Source organism: Mixophyes fleayi, chromosome 6, assembly GCF_038048845.1.
Source record: "Mixophyes fleayi isolate aMixFle1 chromosome 6, aMixFle1.hap1, whole genome shotgun sequence".
Lineage (NCBI taxonomy): Eukaryota > Metazoa > Chordata > Amphibia > Anura > Limnodynastidae > Mixophyes > Mixophyes fleayi.
The window spans coordinates 37,036,607-37,060,264 of NC_134407.1; the positions used below are offsets into that span (position 1 = coordinate 37,036,607).

The window sequence follows — 23,658 nt, forward strand, 5'->3', positions numbered from 1 at the left end:
TATATGTACATTTTTCTATTTGTTTCATTTAAAACTTGATTTTTATTGCATGTTTACAAATTACAAAGGGCAACAACAGCATTCTATTCCTTGTAAAAAGTATCAAACAGTGTCATAAGAAATAGAATATGGGACCACTAGAACATGTGAAAGAAAGCTCAGGAATTATTTGCATATATGGCTTTTGGTCCAGATTAATTAACCAAGATCAGCTACAGCGCTGTATTTATTTCTAACACTTTGTTAAACACTTCCACAGAATCCGTGAAACAAACGTTAAGTCTTTCCCTCATGACGTTATGAGCTCTCCGATTAACCTGGCTTGTGCCTTTTTCATTTTTAAAGACAAACACTATATTAATGAAAACGGATAGATTTATTTCAAGTGATATAGTTTTTCAAATGAGTGCATTTCATGCACGTTATTGAGAAGTCTCTTAGAAAATTAGAACCCATCACCCACAAAAAAAAAACTAAGAAAAACAAACAAAAAATGCTTTGGGTTTTGTTATCTTAAGAACAATCAGATGGAAGCACGAGGATACAGCAGACTTGTTAGTATCAGCAGTTCACAAGACAACAGTCTTACAGCACAGGAGATCCAACGCAAGGAGTCAGCAGGCACTTGAGACATGGAGACAAAAATCAGTGTAGTCACAGGATGGTCTCCAAAAAAATTCACGGAATAAGCAATTATACCTTGAGCTTTACAAGAGGCACAGTGGGAGTAAAGTGGAACTACAAATCAAAATCACTAAGGTTACTGAAGGGAATTGGGTTTAAAAAAAATCCACTCCCTTGTTTTTCAGAGATGACATTCTCTGTTAGTGGCACTGGAAATGAATGTACACATAATGACAGGGGTCAGGGAAACATGGAATGATGGCAAGATGTCAAAATGAATACAACCTGGAGTGGTCCAGCTTTCTTTGCTTGCATAGAGGCTTTTATTGCTTTGCAGCAAAGGGTTAGACTCCAAATGAAAATACTGTTGAATTAAAAAAAAAAAAAAAAAAAAAAAAAAAAAAAAAAGGTAAAAAGCACCAAATTCTGTCTCTCACGTGGGTATCAATGCCAGCTGTAGAACCAACATTCATTAGGCCACAGCTACAGCTTGCTCAGGTTTGCAAGTAAAACCACTATGAGCAAGAAAGGCACTCCATGCCAAATGTGGCATGTTCTCATTTAGTGACTGGAGTCACAGAGTTACATAATAAGGATAAATATGGTCAATCTTTTCTCACTTTGGCTGCAGGAGAAGATTCGCGAGTTGTGTGTCGGGAATGTGGATTATCTTACAGCGTGGTCCAACAGATCTGATGAAAATCACAATTCCTTGCCACTGGGTACGTGACCGCTCCAGAGACGCAAATCGTGCATTACGTCATTGGAAACCAGGACTGAAATTCTACATTGTCCAGATTCATTTCCAAGAGTCCCTGCATTGGCCTCAAACATCAGTGACTGGTAGGCTGGCATCATCTATGTCAACAATCCCTGTTTCCAACATTCTCCCGGTGCTGGGCATAGAAGAGGTCATTTTGCTAGACTGGTTTCCTGCAGGGAAAGCCGGGATCTTGATGTGTCCTGGCTGGTTCTTGGCAACGGTGCTACAGTCTTCCCGCTCCCGATACGGGGGCCCGGGGTCAGAGTGCTGAGCTCGGGTGGTCGAGTGAGGGAAAGTGAAGGAGCGAACAGGGGAGTTGAGCTCTGAATATGAGGTGGGGGCCTCCTGAAAAGAACAAGGAGAAGGTGATGAGACAGTAACAATTATTGAGCACATGTTAGTAGGTGTCAGCCTCAAAAACAGCCATAGAGTGAGTCAGCAACTGTAAATCAAGAAGCGCACTCAGCTATTACTTGAAAGAGATTACTCTATCCTGTCTTTACAAGAATGAGCCACAGATAAAAGAAGAATTAGTCATCACCGACTTGAATGAGCCAAATCCACAGAAAATATTTCAATGAGTATTTACAGTTTGACACAATGAATTGTTCTGCAGTCCTTAATTACTAGTTTAAGACACGTTGAAGCAGAACTGTAGAAGGTGGTTAATGTTATAAGTAACAAAAGCAGACTATTTACATGAGCTGTTGTCTCCATATCTTCCTGAGATGAGGCATGCTCTGTCACAGTCTAAACATGTATCATGCAAGTACATCTATAGAGTGCAGTGGAGCCATGTACACAAACTACATGGTGGGACTAATGAGTTCAAGTAAGTGAATGAAAATTATGGGGTTGTGGAGTGGGTTACATGGCAGAAGGTGGCAGCGATTGGTCAGTATTTTGGGCATGCAGTGCTGCCCATGTACCTCGGAATACAGGGGTTTGAAAGGCGTCTGACCTGTCGCATCTGCGGGGAGACAGGGCAGGGTGGAAATTAGAAACACCTTAGAGATAGGAGAATAAGAAAGAAGAATAGATGAAGAATAAAGACAGAAAGATGCACACTGCAGAATGCTGTGAAAAGAGAAATGTGCCATCTAATTTAAAAGGACGAACTACACCCAAAAAGCAAGTTGTGTGTGAAAGAACTACTAGAGAGTTACATACACAAGCAGTAGTTTCAGGAGCTTTAGATTTAAATGCTGATCGATTCACGCAGGCAAGCTTTATTCCTAAGCACCCTTGACTTGCTTTGTGCAAGTCGACTGAAGCACTCTACACAGAGATGGAAATGGAAAAATTTTAGAGGACTTCAGCTGGAAATCAGCAACCTGAAACGCATACATGCAAATTTAATCACTATCATATATTTGCAAAACTTTATGTCTTTTCATACTATATCCACTTGCATGTTTAGTTAAGCAGACCTCTGGCAAAGTATCTTTAGTGCAAATCCAGGGTGAAAATACAAAGACACCCTTGTTTATTGAAGGATGTAAAATGTTAGCCTAATGGTTGGAATGTGGCGCTTCTTTGAAAAGAAGCATTTTGCAATTTTAATTAAAGAAATATATCAGGTACAAATCAATTTGCACTAAAAACATTTCAATAATGGCGTTCATAATAAAGTTGGGAGTGAAAATAAAATTGGCAACACCAAAACTAAACCGCTTAACATTGTGATTGTTGAAAATATGTGAGATAGATATGATGAACTAGACATTCTTCCAGCAAACATACAGCAAGTGGAACACAAGCACAAAAGAGAAGAACATTGGAATAAGAAACATTCTGAGTTCAGTATAGTGGTGGAGGGAAAGAGACAGATTTACATAAACAACTGTTATCCATGAGATCTGTGGGCTAGAAATAAAAAGTTAACGCAATTGCTCAAACTTATGTCCTCAAACATTTAGGCCACCCACAGAAAAACATTACCCAGAGAAATAATGTTGCTCCCTGACCCAATTTATCCAGCCTGCCAAACTTCTAGGGAAGAGTCTTCCTTAATTAATCATAAACCTTATAAATATTCAGCCATACTATGGCCATGATTTGAAAACTCCTGGTAACCAATAACCATGAATATCAATATAGGATTAATGCCCTCAATGATCAATCTTCAATTATTAAATTGCAACACTCAGGATGCCCGGCAACACGCAACATTGTGGGTGTTTGCAGTTTTACATCTGGACAACCACAGTGACCGCGTCGGAGACCAGTGTACACATTTTCACACCCACGATTACATGCTTTGGAATATCACCCATGGAAATTTCTCAAGTGGTTGAGAACAGTACATACAGTAAAAACGAACGAACTGTTATGCATCTGTAAAAATAAAATGACATCCAGAGGAAACAAATATATGTTATAAAGTCATTACACATGCAGGAAACCAACCACCTCCATATGCCCATAAATAACCTGTGTGCATAACTGTAATGTTGATAAGCCACAGGTTTACAGTGTGGCTTTGTCCTGCTGTAAATAGTGACAATTACATACTCCAGCCCCAGAGCTACATGAAGAGAATAAAACCTACAGATGCCGCAGATCTGGCCGGCCCACGCTGTGCCACAATCGCACCGGATATGGCTCGAATCCAGCTATGCATTTCTTCAGGACTGTCAGCCTGGGTGAAAAGTAGGGTATTAGTGGAAGACATAAAAAGGTGTTAAGATGTCAGATGTAGATTTGGGTTTCTAGACATTTCATTGTGCTTATGTGTAAAAAAAAGAATAAAAAAAAATAAAAGTAAAATGTTCAATTATATTATATTTAAAAACACAATTTCTATCCCTCTGTAACACTTTCACCCAAGTAGCCAGTCTCTCAAGGAATTGACAAGTGAACATGCAAGACAGATATATCCAGGAAAAATGTTTAGATACAGTAGTACCTGAAAATGTGTGCAGCCGCGATGTTCGGAGGAACATCATGGCCAATACCGCTTTCATACTGCCACCCCGGCAATATCCCGGGTTTTTCAAGCCGGGTTTTTGCCGGGGCTCGGAGCGTCCCAGCTCAGAAACACCATTTAATACTGCACCTCGGACCCGGGAATTTCCCGGGTTGACCCCATTCATACTGCACAAGCTTGTGCCCTGGAAATTTGTGGGAGTCATCACCAGAGCAGTTTTCATTGGCTGAAAAATGGTGATGTCATTGAAAGTGTGTCATAATTGCTGTTAATACACACTTTTTCAGTGAAATAAAAGCAATTTTCTCCAACAAACTCCGATTCTGCTTCAGCTTGATCTGCACTCCACCATCCACCATTTCTCCTAAACTCCTTCTCGAATCTTCCACGGGCTCCCACCGATGATGACATCCTCCAGAGACAGGCAGACGGCCAATCAGCTTGTTTTCCGTGCAACCCGGGTTGAAAAACCCAGGTTGCACCATTCGATAAATCCCAGGTTTTTAGACCCGTGATTTTTGACTTGTACCATTCATACTGCACCAAGACCCGGGTCGTTTGAGCTCGCCCCGGCAAAAACCCGGGATTTTGGTGCAGTATGAATGGGGTATAATTGAATATACCTCTAAGTTACATGATTACACTACATTAGAAAAAGGTAGGACAAATCCCAGAAGCATTTAAAACACTTTCACCGGAATTTTAAAATGGTCGTCTTAGCCCAGATTAGGTGTATACAGTATGCACAGTGCTCCCTCTTTATACTACAAGCTTACTGGTATTATAGAGACTGTGGCATTAGATGGAGGGTAGACCACAGACCATATTGGTGATATAGAAACTGTGGCATCAGAAAGAGGATGACCGATAATGCATTAAATTGTCAAGAGGAAAAGCACAATTGCAGAGAAAAGTGGATCCAATAAGAAAAGGTAACATTTACAGATTTCATATTAAGACACCGACGCTCTTTTTAAGCAGCAGTACTGTTGTGCTGGTTTAGGGGCCTGGTCTACTCACCCATATTGCATAAAATAAAGGCTAGTAGAGCCCTGCTGTATTGTCTGTGACCAACAGATGAAAGCCAAACACTTGAATCTGTTCGCTGGCTCTCCTGAGTTGCGCCCAGCATTCCTGAGAACAGTGAAGCCCACACCTGGAGTAAGCTGTCAGGAAAGATTCAGCAAGGGCAACCAGCAAGAGATTCTGCAGTAACCACATATAGCCCAAGAAATACACCATCAGATGCGGCACCTGCAGAGGGTAGGTGCATGCACAAGATGTGCACACATACACAATACAGACATCTGTGTGCGCACGCCAATGTGCTGTATGCGTCCACGTGGACATGGAGGATGGTGGGAGTGCTGTTCCAGGCTGTATAAAGCCCAGGTACCATGCTCCATGCCGTCTTCTCTTCTACTTGAATGGAGATGTAAGCATTTCTTCCTTCTCCTATTTTCCCCCTAGACACACATTTTGAAACACTGCAGAGGACCGGATTGTGATCCTACAATTTATTCTTATTTCTAGTACCTCAAATATTACAAGTTATATATGTGTGTGTTATGGGGCAACATTAGTTATCCTATAATATAACAAGTTTATTCTCAGGGATCTGCACAGAATACGTCTTGTTACTTTGGAAAATATTCCAGCAATGAAGTGAAATTTATTTGCATGAAGATGGACCACTAACTGTGATATGACCCATTGCTATTGTGTGCACACAACAAAAATGCGAGGAGGAGGAGTATCAATAATGCAAATCTATGGTATGAACATTTGCAATTGTGTATCTGCCTTGCAAATCTGCATGAAAGAGATAAAGACTTTACTGTGTGTGGGAACATAGGCTATACTGTATGTCAGGAGAGAACAGGCGTAAGGTTCCCAGACACAATACAACAGACAGTTATTTCAGTAATAACTGGCAGCAAATCGTCATTTCTATGTGTACAAAAATCATCTCTGATCCACATCTAAATCACATTTAAACCTGATGGTGAACCATCAGATGCTGAATGGGATGGATGGTAGATACAGTCAGATGATGCTATAAAGTAGCTCCGGCAGACCCTGGGATCATAAGTTCAATTCCCGACCATGGCCTTATCTGTGTGGAGTTTGTATGTTCTCCCAGTGTTTGCGTGGGTTTCCTCCGGGTGCTCCGGTTTCCTCCCACACTCCAAAAACATATAAATAGGTTAATTGGCTGTTAACAAATTGATCCTAGCCTGTCTGTGTGTATGTTAGGGAATTTAGATTGTAAGCTCCAATGGGGCAGGGACAGATGTGAAGGAGTTCTCTATACAACGCTGCGGAATTAGTGAAGCTATATAAATAAAGGATCATGATCTTCTGTGTACCTTTATGGCCAAATCTAACAGACCTGTATGCTCGAGTGTTGGGTTAAGCATCCAGATCAGTAGTGTATAGCTGGCTATATCTGTAGATAAAGCTACCATCTTTAAGCACACAACACAAATTTTAAGATAAGCCAAATCAGATGAGGTTTATTAAAACCTCTTCTAAATGCAGATGCACAAGATTATCTATCTCTATCTTCCCACATGGTCACTAAAGGACATCGAGAAATTACATTACATTTGGATCAATCTAAAACAAGACAATTTGTGTCCCAAAGAAAAGGAATAATAAATTCCTCAAATCGAACACATGTTGCAACCAATCAAAAAAACAGTTCAGATTACCTACATTAGACTGCTAAAAGCTGATATGCGATTGGTAGGTTGGCCATTGTTATGCAATAAGCCGCTGTGAGTCCCATTCAACAGCTGTGTAAAACTTGAACCAGGATTAGATCAAATTGTTCTCTCGGCACAAAGCTAAGTAAAATAGAATCGAGGCATGACGATTTGAAAAAGATGGAGCAAATCGCTGATAGCCACCAACTAGCCTTTTTTGGAGGGTCAATTTTTTTTTGGAACCAAAAGATTTTTATTTTTATTTTATAGGAGAAAACATCAATTTGTTGCACAAATTGTTTGTCTGATTTTCAAATGCATTCATAGCATTAATAACATTTCTTTTCAATGTTATTTATTATCTTTACCTGCAAGATGTATCTTATGTTAATTAGATATTTAAAATAAGGTTCCTGTTGTGTGTGCAATTGTTTGCAAAAGTAATAAAAACACTGGGTCATTCAAATAAGTCTCTTCTTTAGCTACTTGAACAGTTGAGAAGTAAGCCTTTTCCTACAACAAGGGTAACCCATATCATCACATCTCAACACAAGACAAAGTACATACCTGTACAAAAAACGTTCGAGAAGTTGTTACAATTTCAAACAAATTATCCCTCATCATTATGTCACTGTAAGGGAAGAAACAAATAAGTTAATCCATAAATTAGGCCATACAAGACATTTACAAATTAACTGATGTCAGAGTCTAACCAAAGTGCAAAACAAAACTGTACAGAATGCATAATTTATTTTATTTATTTTTAAAGCTGTACTACCCACCTAGGAAAATAATTTCTGAAGGTACCCCCTTCCTCACAACCCAGGCACTGCACGCAGCCATTTTTCCCTGGGCCTCTGCCTGTTCCGTAAAATTCATTGAGCTTAGCAAGTTTAATTGGTGGCAGAGGAAGGTTGAGAGCCAGAGGGCCAATCACAAGCTGCGATTACTGGATTGGCCCTCCTGCTCACAGAGCCGCCCAACCTCAGACAGAAAGGGGTACACAGACTACACAGTGCAGCCATCAGGCTTGTACACAGCTGCTTAGTTTATATATGCTTTTAACCAATGTCTCTCAACAACTGTGTGTACAAGACCTTAGCAAACAATAAATCCGATTAGAAAAAAATCCAGCTGTTAAACAAATATGAAGAAAGACTTCATTACTGTCTGGTAAAACTGCTATGCTCCCTCACTTTTTGAGATTGGCTCTAACAAAGTACAGGCATTGAGCACAAAAAAATACATAAAATGAAGAGTTAACTATATTGCAAATCTCTGCATTTTATACTCCTCAAATGGTACTGTAGATTAAACCTGTATAGGGTGTAACATAAAAGCATTATGCGTGGTCTAATCTCACCTTTGTTTGCACTCCTGCACTTTCAGCACCTCTCTCAGCTGTATCACACGAAGCGGATCCCTATCCTATGGAAGGACACAGGATAAACTGACTTATTGTTCTGTTCAGTATGTATACATTAAAGAATAAAGCAAAAGACATGTCTTACCAATTCAGACTTAAAGTATCCTATCGTATTGTCATCTAAGAGAAAAAATCTTCGTTTCCAGTTCTTCATCTACATCAGAAAGAAAAAAAAGCAAGCAATAGCAACAGGTTGGTTATTTGTTTGCCGTTTTGTGATCATATCATTTATAATTAGGACATCTGTTTCCTTTATTTATGCCTATTACAGGGTGGTAAGGTACCAATATACAAGGAAGATATTAGTATTTCATTTATGTGGACATATCCATTAATATAAGTTTAGAGTGTGGAGCACACTGATCTAATTAATAGCATCATACCTCCCAACTGTCCCAATTTAGGGAGAACAGTCCCAATCTGAGGGGTCTCTGCGGTCATCCCAACCGGACAAAGCTGGTAAAGTTGGCAAGTATTGTCTTTTCACTGCTGCTCTGCATGGCAGGCAATGGTGCGTATGACAGTGAAAGTGTTTGGAGAGGAGGAGGAGGAGGGGTTGGGGAAGAGGATGGGGCACCCATCGTGACGTAGACAAACCCCCATTCTGATGTGGTCACAAACCTTGTCCCGAAGCAGTCTTCCTCAATTTTGGGAGGTGTACAATATCAGATGTGAGCTTTAGAAAGCTGCAATTTTCTGAGCAGGAATGCAGCATTCTGACAGCAGAATCACTTTGATGTGACAGGGGTACAGAATTCCCCCATCCACTTTCTTGATACACTCAGTCAGTGTATCCTGCACTCAGATTGGTGCAGTTCCCTGATCAGAAAATCACAGCATTCTAAAGTGCATGTCTGACACTGTCCTTAGAGAATAATTCTGGTTATTTAATGGGGAGTCTTCAATGACATATTTACAATTTTTACTATTGTTTTCAGCATTGTTTTGCATTTCCATGGATATCAGAACAGCTTTTGCCAAGAAAACCATTCCTAAAACGGATCACTCTCTGTCCATGCCTCTGCCCTCACCTGGATCCATATCAGGACATGGGCACGTAAATAATCCAGTCCTGTTAGCAACAACATATTCTAGAGGATCCATACTGTGCTAAAGCAAACCAGCAGCAACATAATATGCGCAGGGTCTGTCAGTCTACTTATTACCTAGAACACAACAAATGCCATTTGCATCTTACCACAGCCCCTTGCTTGACGCAGTACCCGGCTTTTATGACGCTGCCTTCTGAGACCCGTAAGGGCGGAGTTGTGAGTTGGCTCTGGGTGCGTTTTAGATTGCCTCTGTCACCAGTGGGGGCACACTCGCTGAGCTCTTGCTGTATAGGAGTAAATAATGGCTTATAAGATAGGGTTAACAATGACAATTACATTTCTAGGACTAGCTGCAGAACAGTATGAGTGCAGACATGCCACTCTTGGTATATGGGAAATTGGGCTTACCCTGTATGGTGTAAGCTTGGACAGAGCTGTTAGATTGGAAAAGAGGGAGACAGGACTTTGGAAATGGCCTACAGCAGAACATGCAATGTCCTACTAAAACTGCAACTCAGAAAGGCCCATCATCTTTGTGCTACGCCTTTCTCAGAGAACATTTTGTGATTATTATTTTTTTATTTCCCTTTAAATAAAAAAAAAACAACAAAAAACAAACAAACAAACCTTTAAAGTCAATTATCTTTTATTTATTGATGATAGCAGGGTGGGGAATACAGTCATCATGTGAGCCTTCTGATAATTACTTAGGGATTTTAACGGACAAAATCTATGCATTATTTTATGAATCTTCTAACAATTACAATGATAGAAAGTATGTGTACCTTATTGGATGCCTGGCTACATGTTAATATTCATTATCATAGACTTGGATGTGCTCTTACTCTAGAAGTATTGTGGTAGACAGGATATGCATCTCGCTAGGCCCAGATTACCTGTTTCGTGCCGTAAACAATGCTGATCAATGTCACCTGTGCTTTCTGCCTGTCTCCAGGGAACCAATGATGCACTGGTGGCACTAATCTCACTTTCTTCATTTATAAAGCGTCGCGGTTTATCACTACTTAGGCACATGAGGCAGCTGCCTCCCATCTAACTGAACTTCTACTCTGTTGGCTGGCATTTGTACCCATGGACTTGTCTACAAAGGACTTACAGTGATAAACGTAGGGCATCACACTGAAAGGGTTAAATTGTACCTGTTGCCAGAAATTTTGAAGGCTGAAATAATATTCAGCGTATTAAATCACTAGGACCAAGCAACATCATGTAGGCTTCCTTGTGCCACTGGTTCACAATATAGTAACAAACAGCATTTCCATAAACACAGATTAGGACCACTAGGTGGCTGCCACCTGCAGCACAGGCCACTACCACTAGAGAACAATAAATCGTCTCTCACCTGTGTTGGTGTAATAATGGGGACACCACCAACTATTTCAGTCCTGTAAGATACCTGCTTTTTGCTGCCTGCATTTTCAAGCTGGTTTTGTGCATTGTCAGCAGGACATGGTTGGTCACAATTTTTTGGTACCTACAAAGAAACAGTTAGAGAGACTGTTATTTGCGAGTATAACTATACACAAATGCTAATATATGAATAAGGGAAGAAAGGGGCCCCTAGAACTATACACCACATCACTGATGGCCAATGGTTATTTCTTCTGATTCGTTTCACTGTACACAGTGATGTCTTGTTACACAATATTTGCCATGCTGTTTACTTTCTACTGGTGTGTGACATACACTAGCCAAAAGGAAAGCAGATTTTAAGGGGCGTATTCAATTGTTCCCCCGGTACCGGAAAAACGAGCGCTCTAAAACTATTACTGTTTATTCAGTAATTACTCGCTGAATTTCATCTCGCAGCTCCCTGAGCTGCGAGATGAAATTCAGCGAGTAAACTACCGTATTAACGGTTTTTGCGCGCAATATTACCGTATAAACGGTAATAGTTTTAGAGCGCTCGTTTTTTCCGGCGGCCGGAGGAACAATTAAATACGCCCCTTAATGTTCTAATTCAGCACCTACACAGTGGAAAGAGACGTGGTGAACCAATAAATTTACTTGACAACCCAGTCTAATCACTAGGAACTACATCACCAGCTGCAACTGCAGCGTATCCATTTGCTAGAAACCTGTAATACCACTGGTGTCCTGGTGAATGGACAGGCTGCACTGGTGTCCTGGTGAAAGGACATTGGTTCACCCCACAAAACATCTGCCCCTGCTGTCTGTAGGTGACACGGGCACATTAAGTTCTAGTCCACTGTTGGGTAACCTGTGACACTCCAGGTGTTGTGAAACTTCAAATCCAAACATGCTTTGCCAATATATAGCAGCTTTATTGCTGGAAGGGTATGCTGGGACTTGTAGTTTCACAACACCTGGAGTGTCACAAGTTAGCCAAAACTGTTCTAGTCTTTTCCATGCCAATAGCAGCATTAAAACAGTCCCCACAAGAAACACACTAAAGGTATCAGTTTAGGACAATTGTATAAGAAAATAAGCAGTGACTGTAGTTACAGCAATAATGTCCAAATAAAATATAGAGAGAGAGAGCGAGAGAGCGAGAGAGCGAGAGAGATGTTTAATAGGTTTGCATTATATATTTAACATTGATTATGCATTTCTTGGAGTTAATCAAGTTACATGTAGTCTACAGAGAGCAACCTGATTTTGAGAATGTGTCAGTTTCAAAAAAAATAAACAAGGATTTATACAGAGGTTGCTGACCTTTGGGCTATAGGCAGTGCTATGGTTTGGCTCAACTCTTATAGAGAAGTTGTTTTCTCAAAGTGTGTCAGAAAAGAGGAGAATTTCTGGCCAAAGTTACATGGGGCATCACTGAACATGATAGGTATTGCTCCTTATTAAAATAAACTCTAGCAGTCAAGGGCACGGAGCAGTCTTAAAACCCACTTCCAATGTTCCATTTCACATCACTCTGCAATTAGGTTAAGACTTGTCTCAGCAACTCAACCAAAAGGTCTCATAATAAAGTGATTATTCTGCAGCCAATGATATGTGTGGGAGGGAAGATAGTTTCTGGCAGGAAGCCTAGCCTCCCACAGCTCTGTGCTTTTAATAGGCATCACTTCAATTCTCGAAATGGAAGTTAAATACAAAGACCATACTTTGCATTATGAGAGCCGTTAGGCGCAGCAGAGTCTATAGAAACCTTTTCATGTGCCATTTCCTGTGTGAGATGATCAGACGAACAATTTTCTCTTTTAATACTCATACAAGACGACACACAGAAAATGTCAATTAGTAAGGCTAGGAAAAGGCACAATCTTCATCTAATGGCATTGGTGCTGATCCTTCTTTCTGAAAAGTGCTAGTTCTTATTTTACTATTATAAATAAGATGCTTTAAAATTTAGCTTACATCTGTAATTATTACTATTAATAATGCTATTAATATTAAGAATGGTTATGATTATTCATTATTATTATTATTATTATTAATATTAATATTAATAATAAAGATCTGAATGCTTAACACTACACTTAAGAGGCTTGGAACCTTTAAAATGCTGTGCAAATAAACAAGTATATTGTAAAATGTTTGCAATGTTCTCAGCGTACCCTTTCCCTCGCCCCATCTCTCTGCTCATCATTCACATACTAGAGTCACCCAGAACAATGACAGGACGCGGGAACGTCTCAATGGAAAACTGGCAACTCTGCATTAATGAAATGCTTTTAGCACTCTTCTGAAAATAGATTATAATATGTTCAGGTAACGCCGACCCACAGATATTAAATGATCAAGCATTATCCCTCTCATATTTAAAGGTTTCTTACCTTTCTTCAAACTAATCAGAAGCTTAGTAAATTCTGAATAGGAGAGACTCATGCTGGATAAGCTTTCATAAGGTTACCAGTAATCGTCAGTTTTAAATTACCATCTATTGGACCTAGTAACACAGAAGCATTTGCCCCACAAGTGTTTTGTTACAAGTATTTAGATCACTTATGCTATCAAGTCAGGCAGTAAAATGGTCCATGCAGGCTCCGTGAGGAATGCAATGAAGAGGAAGGGTGACCTCACACAAAGTGCATATGTCTATGTAAACAGACACTAACTAGTGCAGATCTGGTGCAACACTGATCAGAGATGCAAAAATGAAATCTATAACTCCTAGCAATTGCACATGGCAAAAATAACACTTCAGTAATATAAGACAGTTTTAGGGGTATATTAACTAAACTATGGTTTTGAAAAAGTGGAGATGTTGCCTACAGCAACCAATCAGATTCAAATTATCATTTTGTAGAATGTACTAAACAATTGATTGGTTGCTATAGGCAACTTCTCCACTTTTTAAAACCTGCAGATTAGTAAATATACCTCTTCGTGTAAGTTGGATGCAAATAAATATAGCTCAAGTCTCACCTGTGACATGTGGAGCAGACTTTGCTGACCAGCAAGATCTGCCATGCTGATCCAGAAGCAACATGATTGTAATGCTTTAACTTAATGTGTCCCTTTGACCAAGCGGTGAACGGTCTTATTATACCATAACATTAAACTTCAGCACAGCCTGGCTAACAGAGCAAAAAAGCCTGTCCCATCTGCATACATGGAGCTTTTAAGATATTGCTGTAAATCTTTTAAAGTAGTTACAATATGTGAACAAATTCATAATATAGTTAGACAATCATTTGCAAAAAAAAAAAGTTTTTAAAAGCATCTTTGAGACTTAGTAAAGCATGATACAAGTTAGTAGTGAAGGGGATACTCACTGTAATTTTGGTAGCTTTGTTGAGGACGTTCACCCATTCTACTAGATCTTGCTGATCATTGGCTTGGAGGAAGTATTTTCTCATGCCAGCATTCATCACTGGAAGAGGGCAAAAATAGGGTGTTTGACTAACATGCCCTTTCAAAATCTACCATCATTATTAGATTTCAATTTTAAAAATAAATACAAAATTAAAAACTATTAAGAAAAAAAAAAAAAAAAAAAAAAAAAAAAAAACTCGTTGGGTAGTCTTCCTTGAGGTTATGGTTGCAATATGAGACACCACACAGAAAACTTAAATACACAATCCAGGAAAAGTTGACTTTTGAATTATGTCTGGTGAATTTATGGTATATCACGCAGCTAGCAATTCATCTAACTAAATTACATCTGTTAAAATAAAAATTTCCTGTAGGTAATGCTTCAAGAGAATGATTATATTTCATATATAAAATGGGCATTACAAACATCCCCTTGTGCTTGGCAGCTACATTTCTTACATCACTTCTTTTAAAATGTAATAAGTGTCTGTCAAAGCTTCATTGAACTGCAGCACACATGGATGCTAAGACTTAACACAGGGTATAAAGCAGTATGAGATCACTTCCTGTCTCTAACTGTACTGCAGTAGAAGAAATACTAATTTCCCAAAAAAACAAAACAATAAAACATTAGAAATCAATATTGAACGCATAATAAATATTATAAATAATAATAAAAAAAAAGTGAAACAGCTTTCTGATTAGGACCACAAATTGTTGAGAAGGATGACTGATGTTAAACAGAATGGAATGTAACGAAAGTAAAAGAAAAAGTCGGACATCAGGAATTCAGGGGACAGGTTGGGATCTGCCCTTGAGAAAGGCATTCCAATTGTTTATAGAGATAGGACTGAAACAGCATGCACAATATATGATACAGTGGATCACTGTAAAAATGTTACGAAAAGAGACACAAAGCCCATTGTGTTTTGTCTTTAATAAAATTGCTGTTTGAAGAAAATGCATTCAAAGCGCCGAAAGACTGTTATATTAATATTCCTAAACTAAAAGTAACAAACTAAACAGGAAGAAAAAAAAAAAAGAAAAGAAGAAAAAAGAAAAAGAAAAAGAAAAATTTTAGACCCTCTGGCACAAAAGAGTGGATAGGAAAAAGGATGGCAGGGACAAATTTTACCTGCCCACTTCCCAATGTGCCTGTTAAAGTGACCTTAACCAGTTTATATCCATGAATACAGTTTTGCATGTATTAAAGTCATGACTTATTGATTGGCCTTCTGAGTTCAGACTCTGTGCTGCCTATGATATAGGGAAGGTCCTCATTGCCAAACTTTGTAGCAATAACAAATTGAAAGGGATATTTGCTAGGAAATGTCATGTTACGGTCGCATTTCTGATTATTGCCACAACAACATTTTTTAAACATAAAATTGTCTGTTTATTAGTGGTTCACCATTAAACATAGAGGTGTACAAAATAATGTAGAATTCAGGAGCCAGTCAGCAAAATCTAGAAGGCAGCAGGATCTTTAGGAACAGAAAGAATCCTCAAAGGTTAGGTACCAGTGCTCATTTTAGGCTTCTGTCCAGTCATGCATTAAACAATGTTCTATTCCAGGAGGAGAGGTGGTGGGGAGAGTAAGGTTGCAGCTACAAAGACTCTCTTAGCATTGACTAAGCAGCTGACCCAGATTCTCAATGATTCCATCATGTTACTGGAAAGATTTACCCAGTTATATTTTGACTGAACATTCACCTTGACGGACATACAGATTGATGATACCACACAACATTAGACACTACAGAACATGCAAGTTGGAGCTGCAAATTGCAGCTTTTGGAACAGAGACCTATGTAAATCAATCGATAAAGCACCAGGAGTTGACCAATCGGTCGTGACCACAGCAGGGAGCATGGTATGGGTGCCAGTTATCGCTCTGTGGGTTTGAGAGGACAGTGGAATTTCCCCTGAGGGGAACAAGTGTGCGTTGAGCTTTAGGAGCTTTGTATAGGAATGTTAAGGAAATAGGGGAAAGAGGGGAAGGTGAGCAGCATCACATCAAGGACTATAGTTACATATAACGTTCAAGAGCACTCTCATCCCCAGTAGAACGCACGGATGTAACAATAGCTTCCGTTAGGCAATCTGGAGGATTTATCTTTTAATGTGCAGCATAAAGTGTATGGAAAAAAAGAAATGGCATTAAGCTCCGAAGCTGGTTGGGAGGCAGTTTTGAAGCAGTGAGAGCCCAAATCCAGGAGTGGTTTCCTTGCACAGCCATTCCCTAAAGGTGGGAAATCAAGTCTCCAAGCTAGGGTGAGGTCTACACGAGCAGCCTGCCCCACTGGAGCCAGAGTCAGGGCCATCTTAACAACATTATGGGCCCCCGGGCAAAGCAGTGCACCGGGGCCCCTAGATATAGATATATAGATGTATACAGATACAGATATAGATATAGAGATAGATAGATGTACTTGCTCAGTGACCCTTGTAGGTTTTTTTGCAGGTTTTTTTCTTTTGCAGGATTATTTATTCTCATTAAGAGCCATGCCTATGAGGCTGTGGCCATATTCTCCCCACTGCTTGGTGGTGTCCATTATTAAGGGTGCCATTTAATGTGTATTGAGGGCAGAGTGACAGATAGCTTCCTGTCTAAGGTCACGTGAAAAGCTGTTGAATATTATTTACAGCTGTGACATGCGCTGGGCCTTATTATCTAAAGGGAAGCCGATAAGTTGAGTGAATAGATAGCAAAGCTCAAGTTTACTCTGTCAGTTCTCCTGAATTTTTGCTAGCATGAACTTCTCTCCATGGTACAGTTGTTTCAATAGAAGACGGTCGTGTTTCAGCTGTGAAGAGAAGGAGCTAGATAGCAAGGAAGCCAGGAAGGAAGAGCGGAAAATAAAGCACATCTATACAGGAAACACCAACTTAAAAATAGCTGATCTCAGAAGGGTCTTCTGGATAGAACTCTGTATTCAAACAAACTACTGAATTAGCAGTAAGGATGTCTATTTAGAGACCAATGAATTTCATTTTAACATTAGCAAAGTGATATCTGAAAGGACACAGCAACTCTTAAAATAGGTCAATTCTGCCAATAATGCCAGCTCAGATTCTCAAACCATAGACCCCAATCCAGGAAATCAATGCACGGCTATCCAAGCTGCTCTGATGCACTTTTAGCAGCTCATAATACTATTTATCCTTTAGCTGACTAACACTAAAGCAGGTCTCCCAACAATTATCTCCACAGGCAGTCAATTCTTCAATAACAGATTCAAATCTCAGCTTAGAGAGAAAATTGTAGACAAAACCATCTGAAACTAACTGAATTCTGACCTTCAACTACTTTCCTAATATTACCACAACGCACTACATAATGATATAAATGAAAGATGGAAAACCAACCACACAGTTCTCTATGGGAATACGTGGCATCTTTGTCAATGACTTATAGGAGAGTGTTTCCTGTTGTATTGGTAAAGAATTTCTCTGCATTCCACTCCAAATGCCTTAAATACTGATACCCTCCTTTGTCAATATTACGCTAAGCCAGAAAAATTAAAGAGGAAAAATGCAGGATAAAGATTACGATTGCCCCAAGAACAAAAGACAGTAAAATACCAAAATGGTGGCAATGTATGTCAACGTACAAGGGTCAAATGGCAATGAGAAGTAAGCTCTTTTACCTAAAGCTGATATAAGTCAGGCACTCATTTAAATGGCACCATCAACTTGTGAAACTGGTCAGAGAAATGATCCTGTGGGCTCTAAGTTTCTACTAATACGAGACAAGACTCAGTAGCTGGACCATTACTCCTGCAGTTTAACCTTCTAGCCATCCTGTTACGTATTAGTTGAACGTTCTGAATCACATGGGCAATTTTGGAAGACGTTTGCCCATTACAACAATACGCAGCTCGTTTTAAAGTATTGTGAGTGAGCCGTTACTTGTTCCCAATTGCCTTTTGTATGTGGATGTACCTCAACATTATGCTGTAATTTCCTTTCTTTTTCTGGTAACTCAATTTAAGAGATCGGGAGAGCTACAAAACTTGTTACATCCTATTGATCCCCTCTTGGATCAGCTGTACTGAACAGGACATGTATATTTTGGGAGTTTCGAATCCTTTAAAAAGGACCTTATGACAAAGCAGTTGTCCAACTTGAATCAAAACACCTCTCAACTATGTATCCCCCACTGGATTAGCACACAGAAAGGGAAGCCTCTTCTGGGATACAAGAGGTTAATAGACACCACTCAGCAAGATGAAGTGCATAATATCTGTGTTGCTGACTGCAACTGGGAAAGATGCTATATTGATGTGTATTGAATAGGATATTGGATTGGTCAGGTGCAGCCCCCATTCAAACACATGCTGCATTTCCAAAGTGGATGACCCCAAAAATCATTGCTTCTTCACACATATCAGGTTGGTGTGATCTACAGTCTATTGGTCTGACCAAAAGACACATTCACTACCCTGGAATGCCAAGGAAGACTTGAAATTGAATTAAATCAGGCAACAATCATTTTTTGCACATTTTAGTATTTGGATTGTTGTGCATGCTAGAGAAAATATAAAACATTTTACTAGGATCTGACCAATATACAATGCAGAAAATAAATTCTGCCAATATAACTGATCATTCACTCACCGAAACAAAATTCAGCTTTTGGTCGAATTTTGGTGGCATCGCTCACCTATGGAGAAAGAAGATTGGATGAGACATATTCCAAGAGTCGGAGGCAAGATCTGGGCGTTTTGTTTGTTAAATAAAGAGAAGCTTACCTTTGAAATATATGTGAGCTTCAGGCAACCTACAGAAGGGGAACCTGCTGGGAGGTTCTGCAAAAAAGAAGAAAGAGTAGATAAGCCACAGTAGAAGAACAAACATCTAATAATAAAAAAGATTTACATACAGACTAGTCTGAGTGGACTGTCAGCCACCCATATGCAGTCTCACCACATTAGAACAGAAGGTAGCAGTAGGCACTACGTAAGTGAGTATGAAACAGTCTGCCCTATAAACATCTCAGCCGTGGCTCATGTCCGGTATCCAAATAGGCCGCATGTCCTCATCTCACCTGAGGATTGTCCATGTACCATAGCAGACTATTCAGGCTAGTGTCCAAGATGAAATATCTCCGCAGGAACTTGCCACTATTTTCATGCTCCTCGATGTCCAGGAAGCCACAAATGCGATTCTGACGATCCACATAAGGCATGTCTGTGCTGGAACATTACCCTGGAAAATGAGTCACAGCTCTAATCATCACTGTGTGGGACTTTATTAGCGAAAGCACTGCCCGAGTAAAATATCAGATTCTCACTCACTATACAATGACCTCTCCAAGGTAATCACTAACTGTAAATACATGATGAGGAGGGACATTTTATGTTACAATTTAGGTTTAACAAAACAAAATGTGCTGGAGCTTTGCTGGGATTTTTTGCAAAGAACCTAATTTCTCTATCTATTCTCATTTAATGCAAGCAGCTATTTTTGTTCTGGATATCTTGTTTAAGCTACTTTAAAAATTGTATTCAAAATGCAACTCAATAACACTGCCTACAATACAATACAATGGCTTGATTAGATACTGAAAGAAGCCAATAAAAGGTTAAACCTCAAACTTAAACAGTTTCCTCAAAATGCCGTATTTTTTTTTAAAAACCAAATATGGTGCTAACATGAATTAGAAAATTATACATATTCATAGAAAAATGTTTCCATTGTGTACAGGATGGGTTGGAAAAAATAAATAAAAATGATTAACTCTCCTTGCCTATACAAATACCCAGGTCTGGGCATGCTCTCCTTATGGCAGCATGGCATGGCTGGCAGGCAACATTACCTGTAGGAGAAAAGCTGCCTCTAATAATCAGGCAAATAATCTGTGATAAAATGTATAATTTACGGAATGTCAACCAAAACTGAATTTAGCCCTTAAAGCTGTGTTACCATATAGAAAACATTTGTATCCTACAGTGGTGCTGCTTTCCCAGGCCATTTTTGCCGCTGCTCTGCCAGTTGACACAGAACTGGAAAATAAATAAAGATCGCCATCTTTAAATGGCATCAAAAGGTGGGGTGTGACCTACAGAATAAACCTAAGCAGCGGCCTCTTACTCACATACACCCCCAGTTTTAGGTCAAGGTTGTCAGAGAAACGGTGAAGCATATAAAAATATTTTCCTAGATGGTAACGCAGATTTTTTTTTTTTCTGTTAAATATATTTTATTAAAATGTTTTTTGCAACAAAAAATAATCTGAGAGAAAAGAGGGGTAATGCATATCCAAAGGGCTGGCTACAGCATAATCTGGCGAGAGATGCCCTTCATTAGGCAGGTATATAAAACAACTGTACTACAGTTAAAGGAATATTAAAACACAACCTACAGTACCTTACTCAACAGATCCTAAAAACAAACATTCAGTAACATACGTACAAAGTCACGGAACCTTGACAGAACACGAGGCGTTTAACTTTCCATTTACATTACTTATGTATGCAAGTCCAAGCTATTGTTCTCTGTTGCTAGATGATTTCTACACAAGGTAGTTAAAAAGTACCCGACACAAGTTACTTTCAAGCTGCATCACAAATTAGAAAACCGTGATGCAACTAGACAATAATGTCCTTTAAAATCATGGCAATTGAAGGGGAAAAAAAAGAAAAGAAGAATTAGGCTAAAAAGTATTTAGGTCACCATCATTTTTCGGTTTCTCTGAATCCACAAAAAACTACGACGTCATACAGGTTAACATCCTAACTTCCTCAAGCCACAACCTCTAACACCTGCTGAACATCACTGCAAATGTAGATTAAGTGGAGAGAACAATCATCTCTTTTCAAGGTCAACCATACCAACTTCCTGAAATACAGGCTATTCACACACTCTTTGTGTAACCCTATAAATCATTTTGTATTTATTTTTATAAAAAGTGCGTTGGATCAGTGTCTGACCTCCTGCGCATGTAAATATCCCCAGTTCTGAAGTAGGCAGGGGCTAGAACAACCCTGTAGCCAATCAGATAAGCAGGATAGTTATAGCAGCACAAAGGCCGCCATTCACCAAGCCCAAAAGGCCCAATGCCCAGTGAAAAATAAGGTTTGATCCCGCTGAGCATCTCTATCTGGCAAAGGGCATAATTTATCAGTAAGTAAGTGGCGGCATTTGCAGAGTAGTGGAAGCTCGCACAGCTAGAGGGGAAAAAGCAAGACTGTGGGGTCGCTCCTTCCAAAGTATCCCCAGGTGCATTTGTGCCATTAGTTTTGTGGAGCAGTGTAAAAACAAGTTTTCTTTTTTTGGAGATTAATGTAATTAGATAACATGATAGATTGCATTTTTGGGGGTGCTCTTTGCTGCAAAAGGGTACCCCAGCTAGCAAAATAAAAAAGGGCAACATCTCTAAGACAATAACCTCTTCCTGAACCCATATCAAACTCAGTTCTATGTATAAGAATTGAAGCTATTTTAAAAGCGTCAATTGCAGTTGGACTGAATGGAAAATTTGTGCAAGGGGATTCCCTGTGAAAATGTATCCTAAGTGGACATCTGCATTAAGAATACGGTTAATAAAACTACTTCAAGAAAATATTGATATATGATGAATTATCTTCGTATATCTGTTTTCAATAAGGACCTCGATTAAATCACCCCAATAACAGAATACCCCCTCTTTGATATCCACCTATAGGTTAACTACCCAAGGTAGCAAATGAGAGCCCACAACATTTTAGACAGTATCCACAGGTTATAAGTAAAAAGAAACAGGAAGCAAACATGCTCTGCACAAATGTGATGGGGAACACACATCCCTTCCAATAACCAGGACACGTCAGTGGGGAAGTACTCAAAGTTCTTGATAACGTTGCATAGATTTTTATTCTTTAGGCCCATTCTGAACTAGACCTTAAATAATTTTAAGTATGAGCAAGTTGCAGCTGTGTCTGTAAACACCAACCCAGACCATTTTATGAACTCTACATTTGGTTATTCCAGTTACTACTCTGAATTGCCATTATCTTTAGAACATTCATGTATTCAGTGAAGAGCATGCCCCTTAAACCTCAGTGACACCCCGCGTCATGGTCTTCTTCTGTTACCGAAGGCCGAACAAGTAAAACCAAAATGATTTACGTTCTATGCCATGTCCCTCCTCTCCTATTCAACTGTGTTAGTCAAACATATTACACCGCGTTATACAATCGAAACATGTTTAATTGTCACATTACTCCCTGTTCATCTAATTACCCTACCATAGGCACACAAATGCACACTAGGGCAATTTCATTACAAGACAATTCATTTTGGAACGTGGCAAGAAACCCAGAGGAAGCCCACACAACAGACACCATCCAGGATGGAAACGAAGCAGCCATGCTCATCACAGAAACTCGGCCCCCTTTCAGAGACATGGGGAAATCCCACTATGCAGACATGATGCAGAGCTTGTCCGATCAGTTCCTCCTTCACAACACCAGATAAAGCCTGTAAATAGCTTTATCTGGAGGATTGGGTGTTGCAGGCACCAGCATTGAGGAGCAGCAGCTCACGACTTGCTGAACACCTCGCCATGGGACCCTCTGTAGTTCTAAAAATTCAGGGTTGGAGTGTCTGGTAATCTGTGGTGTAACATGGCGCAGGCGCCTTCAGTTCATATATATTTTGACTTCAATTGTTGGTGTGTGAAAACTGACAAAATATATGGGGCCTATGGAATATTTAAAATACCTTTAGCAATTTTGGATTCACTGCATATGATTTTACCTTCATGGCAGCACTATGTTTGAACTGAATTCTTGATCCGCCAGAGTGCAAAGAACAACTGTGTGCAGGCACAGCACACGAACTGCAGATTAACAGACTTCTAAACACGGAACATGCAGCCAGATAATTCAAGAGCCTGCATAAGAAAGTGCCAACTATCATTTACATTACAAATCAAAATCTTGTATGATCAGTCAGAGGAAACCAAAAATAAAAAATAATGTAAATGCCAGTCTCTATGGGACGAACTCTGCGTACAGCAGTCCATAAACGCACACACAAAAAAATAAAAACTAATCCAATTGCTATTGTGCAAATAGTAAGATGCATATACTGCGAACAACCCAGAGTCATTCCATGTCAGTTCAACCAGGGGTGTCCACCACCCATCTCAGATTTGTTTGAAATTTTTTAAGTCGAGAGGATGTCAAAATAACTATTTCTGCCAAATATCTTGACTGTCTGACAATTAGTTGATTAAATATTGATTTTTTTCAATTTATTAAATAATTTACTAATCGCGGCTTCTTAATCCGGTTTATTTGAAGTATCACGGGTGTTTATTAAGGAATCACCACAAAGTTTGGACCCCTAAGGTAACTCTTCCTCTCGAAGCCAAAAATTCAAACCAAATTACTTTATCTGCCTCATGTTTTGCATTA

At 39.4% G+C, this 23,658-nt stretch overlaps 1 protein-coding gene across 4 annotated transcripts in view; it reads right to left on the minus strand.

Annotated features, from left to right (window-relative positions):
* Positions 1 to 357: 357 nt before the first annotated feature.
* Positions 358 to 23,658, minus strand: part of PLEKHA1 (pleckstrin homology domain containing A1) — a 38,686-nt gene continuing 15,385 nt past the window's right edge. Inside the window, exons 2-14 of one of the 4 annotated variants that reach the window (XM_075216285.1) lie at positions 19,305 to 19,465; positions 19,009 to 19,065; positions 18,875 to 18,920; positions 14,215 to 14,312; positions 10,866 to 10,997; positions 9,649 to 9,786; positions 8,536 to 8,604; positions 8,388 to 8,452; positions 7,592 to 7,655; positions 3,939 to 4,028; positions 2,558 to 2,665; positions 2,317 to 2,357; positions 358 to 1,732 (exon numbers count right to left, since the gene is read on the minus strand). In XM_075216285.1, coding sequence (XP_075072386.1) covers positions 1,537 to 1,732; positions 2,317 to 2,357; positions 2,558 to 2,665; positions 3,939 to 4,028; positions 7,592 to 7,655; positions 8,388 to 8,452; positions 8,536 to 8,604; positions 9,649 to 9,786; positions 10,866 to 10,997; positions 14,215 to 14,312; positions 18,875 to 18,920; positions 19,009 to 19,065; positions 19,305 to 19,445 — 1,245 coding nt within the window. In that variant the 5' untranslated portion in view covers positions 19,446 to 19,465 and the 3' untranslated portion in view covers positions 358 to 1,536. The remainder of the gene's footprint in view (positions 1,733 to 2,316; positions 2,358 to 2,557; positions 2,666 to 3,938; positions 4,029 to 7,591; positions 7,656 to 8,387; positions 8,453 to 8,535; positions 8,605 to 9,648; positions 9,787 to 10,865; positions 10,998 to 14,214; positions 14,313 to 18,874; positions 18,921 to 19,008; positions 19,066 to 19,304; positions 19,466 to 23,658) is intronic. The other 3 variants (XM_075216287.1, XM_075216284.1, XM_075216286.1) reach the window with 3 other exon arrangements.